At 32.9% G+C, this 4,608-nt stretch overlaps 1 protein-coding gene across 2 annotated transcripts; it reads left to right on the top strand.

Moving 5' to 3' along the window:
• The first annotated feature begins 257 nt into the window (after positions 1 to 257).
• Positions 258 to 3,242, top strand: LOC131593530 (uncharacterized). Of its 2 annotated transcripts, XM_058866047.1 has the most exons (4): positions 258 to 380; positions 463 to 641; positions 1,430 to 1,554; positions 2,331 to 3,242. In XM_058866047.1, the coding sequence occupies exons 2-4, from the start codon at positions 482 to 484 to the stop codon at positions 3,006 to 3,008; spliced, it is 963 nt and encodes a 320-aa protein (XP_058722030.1). In that variant the 5' UTR covers positions 258 to 380; positions 463 to 481; the 3' UTR covers positions 3,009 to 3,242. The 2 variants fall into 2 exon arrangements, with proteins under 2 accessions (XP_058722030.1, XP_058722029.1); XM_058866046.1 differs by lacking the exon at positions 258 to 380 and having other exon boundaries at positions 408 to 641.
• The last annotated feature ends 1,366 nt before the right edge of the window (positions 3,243 to 4,608 follow it).

The raw sequence follows: 4,608 nt of genomic DNA, 5'->3' as shown, positions 1-4,608 counted from the left end.
ATTAACTATTGTATAGTAGAACACAATTCGATTATAACATACACGACTTCGACATTACCATGTGAACAGACTTCAACAAATCCTGAATCTCTATCAATCCAAAATCTCACACCAATTAAGATAATTCGATGCGAAAATATCAATAAAAAAAGGATGACATTAAGCACATGTTAACTCCAATGTCATTTGTGAAACACATTTGAAGATAAGAGTTCCTTTAAAAAATGAGTGTGTCAACCGAAATAAGTCGAGGTGGATGAGTGATTGTTTAGTAAGGGTGAGGCTAAAGTACGCCTACGCCTACAATTTGGATATAAAATAAAATAAGCATATTCTCTTTCATTCTTTGGAAAACGTCATTTTCGTACTTTGTCTTCTTGGTAATTTTCTTCTTCTTCTTCTTCCAATTCATTATTTATTTTTTAGTTGTAGCAATCTTACCCTCTTTAATTGTGTTTGTAGCAATCAAATTGAAAAGGTAATGGATCTGTGTGTGAAGAACCTTTTCCCCGCAAATTCGTTTTGCGGAACACGAAGGTCTTGTAATTCATTTTACGAGATCACACTTTCCACTAAACAACACTATCGCCCTTTTCTTCTCACTGCTTCCGCCAAGAACAACTCTTCTTCTTCTTCTTCTGGTATCTATCTCTCTTTCTTGGTACTATTATGAACAACTCTGATTGCATTTGCATTTTATATAGATTGTTAAAAATATACATTATGTTTGTAATTGTGTATAGATGAGAGTCAACTAGATGAATCTGAGAACAAATTGGTTATTTATTGACCTTTCTGAATATACCATGGCATCATCACTTTTAGGATGTAATCGCGGAAGCTTTTGCTGTTATGTCGCAATTCTTTATACTGTCAAGAATTGCAGTCAAATGCAGCTGTAATCAAGGAGGCATTACATAGTTAGGGCCTAACCAAATCTTGCTAAACCTTTTTAGGGTTTACACATGCAACCTTAAGTTAACGAATGGAAGGCTAGAGCATTATCAATTAGTTAAGTCTATGTTTGGTTTCACGTTTGCGGCATCTAGAATTGATTCTAGATGTCTAGAATTGATTTTGACATGTTTGGTTGATCTCGAGCAGAATTGATTATGCTTTCCAGAATTGATTCTACTTGGAGTTAGGATTTGTAGCTTTTGATCAAACGTGATTTTTACATTAGAATTTATTGTTCAACTCACTTTTGCGAAAATTTCTCCAAACATAAATCACTTTACCCTTAACTCACTTTTATCCAGAATCAATTTTAAATAATCAATTCACTCAAAATCAATTTTTTTCACCGCGGAACCAAAAAAATTAATGTTTTGTTAGCTGCGTTTCTTCTTTTCTTTGTCTTACAATTACTAACTAACAATATACTTTCTGATGAGATCCTTTTTTTTTACTGATATATTGATTCATACAGGTAATGGTGAACCGTCTATTCCAGGCAATAATGACGGTGATAAATCAAATAACAACTCTCAGAAGCGACATCAGATTAATTTGGATTGGCGTGACTTCAGAGCAAAACTGTATAGAGATGAGCTGGTAATGAATTTGTTGTAGCTCTCATTTAAGTGATTGAATTTTGAAACAATCATGTTTTAAAATATTTTCATGTAGATAAGAATTTTAAGATCGATACGTGATATCATAGGGGAAGATAAGATTAGGGTACGGCTATTAGAGACGAAACTGGAATAGGTTCCATTGTAGATAAGATATAGAATATTGTTTTATGTGGTTTAGACATGTTTGGAATAATCCATAGAAGCACAGTTAAAAGGGTTGATCCGTTGGAGAGGTTAGTCTAGCAATTAAGAGGTGGCGAGAGACTAAGAATAGCTATAGGATAAACTATTAAGAAAGATTTGGAAGTTAATGTTCTATTTACAAACTTAATACATGATTGAGAATTATGGTATTGTTGATTCATTTAGCCGATTCCACTAGTGGAGTAAAGGTTTGTTAATATTATGAAGGTTTATAACATGTGGTTTATTCTTTCCTGGGATTTCTTGGAGCAATATAATCATGGTTAGTAGTTGGAGATTCATCTCCTTTTGATGGACTAGTCATCAATCTAGGATCCCTTCTTGGTTGAAGCTTACCACAGGATTGTATATGTGCTATTAAGGTGTTTGTTGTCTAATGATTTATATTGGTGACCAGGTTATAGAAAAATAAAAAAATTATACAAGAAACAATTTGTCAAACTAAAGAAAATCCTTCTTTTTTTGCTATGCTATGTAACTACAGTTGAAATACTTATAATTATTGATGTTACGTTTCGTTAACTGAGTTTTTCTTGGCTTAATTAACAGAAAGAAATAGAAGATACTGACACACAAAAACAAGGTGGGACAATACACAATTCTAAACCTCTTGGAACAAAGTGGGCTCATCCTATTCCTGGACCTGAGACTGGCTGTGTACTTGTGGCTACCGAAAAGCTTGATGGTGTTCGCACATTTGAAAGAACTGTTGTTCTCCTTCTCAGATCTGGAACTAGACAGTCACAAGAAGGGCCTTTTGGAATTGTCATCAACCGTCCTCTTCACAAAAAGATTAAAAACATAAGACCTACAAATCAGGATTTAACAACCTCCTTTTCTGACTGTTCTCTGCATTTTGGTGGACCTCTTGAGGCAAGCATGTTTTTGCTAAAATCAGGGGAGAAGTTGAAGGTTCCAGGATTTGAAGAGGTAGTCCCTGGACTGTATTTTGGAGCTCGAAACAGTTTGGATGATGCATCAAGGCTTGTGAAGAAAGGGATTATCAAGCCTCATGATTTCAGTTTCTTTATTGGTTATGCTGGATGGCAAATAGATCAGTTGAGAGATGAGATTGAGTCAGAGTATTGGCATGTTGCTGCATGTAGCTCAAGTTTGCTGTGTGAGGCTATGACAGAGTCTTCTGAAGGTATATGGGAGGAGATTTTGGAACTGATGGGTGGTGATTACGCAGAATGGAGCCGGAAGCCAAAGCAAGAAGACACATAGGTACCCCTAATATATATGGTTTCAGATTTAGAGACAAAAATTGGTGCACGTAAAATGGTGTTATTACAAAGCAATGTGCAGTGAAAATTTGCTTTAATGTCAAATAAGTAGGTAATTTAGCCTCCCATTCTGCTTCTGCTTTTATTGTTCTTTGTTCATCATAAGAAGAATGGTACTTGTTGTAGTTATGCTTGATTGTAGATGCATGTGATGTAAGTATTTAGCTTTCTGTTAGTCATAGTTGTATCCAAAGCACAAACACAAAACTATCAGATGCGCCGTTGAATCAATATTTTCTCGACACGGGACATGCCATGCGCAAAACAAATCAAGAAATTTCTAAGAATGCAATGCGCAAAACAAATCAAGAAATTTCTAAGAATGGCTAATTATAGTACTTCTCTCTGAAGCTTAGATTTTACCTTCTAAGGAATAATGCGAGGTTACTTGAAAGACAATGTAACAAGTTGTGTGAATATGTTTCTAGTCAAAGATGATGTTAACCTTAATCAAAAGAAATTTCAATAACTAAAATAACTCTCTTCAACTCAACATGAAGATAAAAGGAAATATCAATATTGAAGGCATAGAAACCTAAAATAGTAGTTTGATAGTCTCTGCACACACCTCTTCAGTTTGTAATACCAAGACTACAAAATAGTTCAAGGGAGAGCATTTGAGCCACGCAACTTGAATGAGTATAATGAGCTACTTGTGATGTTGGGGACAGACGTTGGATCAAGCTTAACAACTTGACTAAAGAAACCAAAATGACCATTGCCTTAGAATTTTATGCAAAGGCATTCAACCAACAGCCAAATTGTTAGGAAGCAAAATGCTAACCCTAACAAGGCTTACAAAACTAAGAGAAATAAGTAAACAAACTAAGAAAATAGAATTAAAAGATAACTTTGATTTTCATTGATTGATTTTCACTCTCTCAATAAGAGTACATATATAGTGATTACAATAGTGGGTAGTAACATAAAGGTCCAAAGACTCAAAAACCAACTAAACCATATTTAAGATAAAAGCCCAACTAAAATAAACTCTTCTACTAACTTAAATATTAAATTGTCTAAAACTAACTCCATAATTATATCACAAATGATTACACATATGTGAGAGGTAAATTTATTGATTATAAAGCTAATGCAATGCTTGATTTACATCACTCAAAGTTGTGTGGGGTCCAAAATAAAATAGCTCAAAACAAGAGGCCAACAAATGGAGGTTGGGAATCATACAGCTTGAAAATTTTAGTTTTGTGAAGGATTTTAGATTCTATGATATGTACAACTATTTTTTTTCCAAATTAATAAAAATGATATGTACAACTATAGATCTATAGAGGACAGAAGAAAAACTAATTATTCAAAAAGTGAAATCTTTGGTATATGAGAAGATGTAAGGTATTAATGAAAAAAATGAGATGTTTTTTTTTAAAAAAAAAATATTAATTTATAAATATTAATAATTTTTTATTATTGTATAAATATAAATAAATATTTTTATTAAGATTTAATTATATATCAATTAATTACATTCATTCAATTCAACTTTTATATATTAGTTGAGTTATTTTACTAAAAGAAAAGTA

The sequence above is a fragment of the Vicia villosa genome, linkage group LG3, assembly GCF_029867415.1.
Source record: "Vicia villosa cultivar HV-30 ecotype Madison, WI linkage group LG3, Vvil1.0, whole genome shotgun sequence".
NCBI lineage: Eukaryota > Viridiplantae > Streptophyta > Magnoliopsida > Fabales > Fabaceae > Vicia > Vicia villosa.
The sequence above is the reverse complement of the archived record's forward strand: the minus strand, read 5'-3'. Positions and strand labels throughout refer to the sequence as shown.

What these genes read in the sequence shown, in the direction of transcription:
- LOC131593530 (XM_058866047.1), top strand. Translation starts at nt 482, where the DNA reads ATGGATCTGTGTGTGAAGAACCTTTTCCCCGCAAATTCGTTTTGCGGA. An exon ending in CTCTTCTTCTTCTTCTTCTG is followed by an intron (nt 642 to 1,429) that starts GTATCTATCTCT and finishes TGATTCATACAG; the next exon opens with GTAATGGTGAACCGTCTATT. An exon ending in AACTGTATAGAGATGAGCTG is followed by an intron (nt 1,555 to 2,330) that starts GTAATGAATTTG and finishes CTTAATTAACAG; the next exon opens with AAAGAAATAGAAGATACTGA.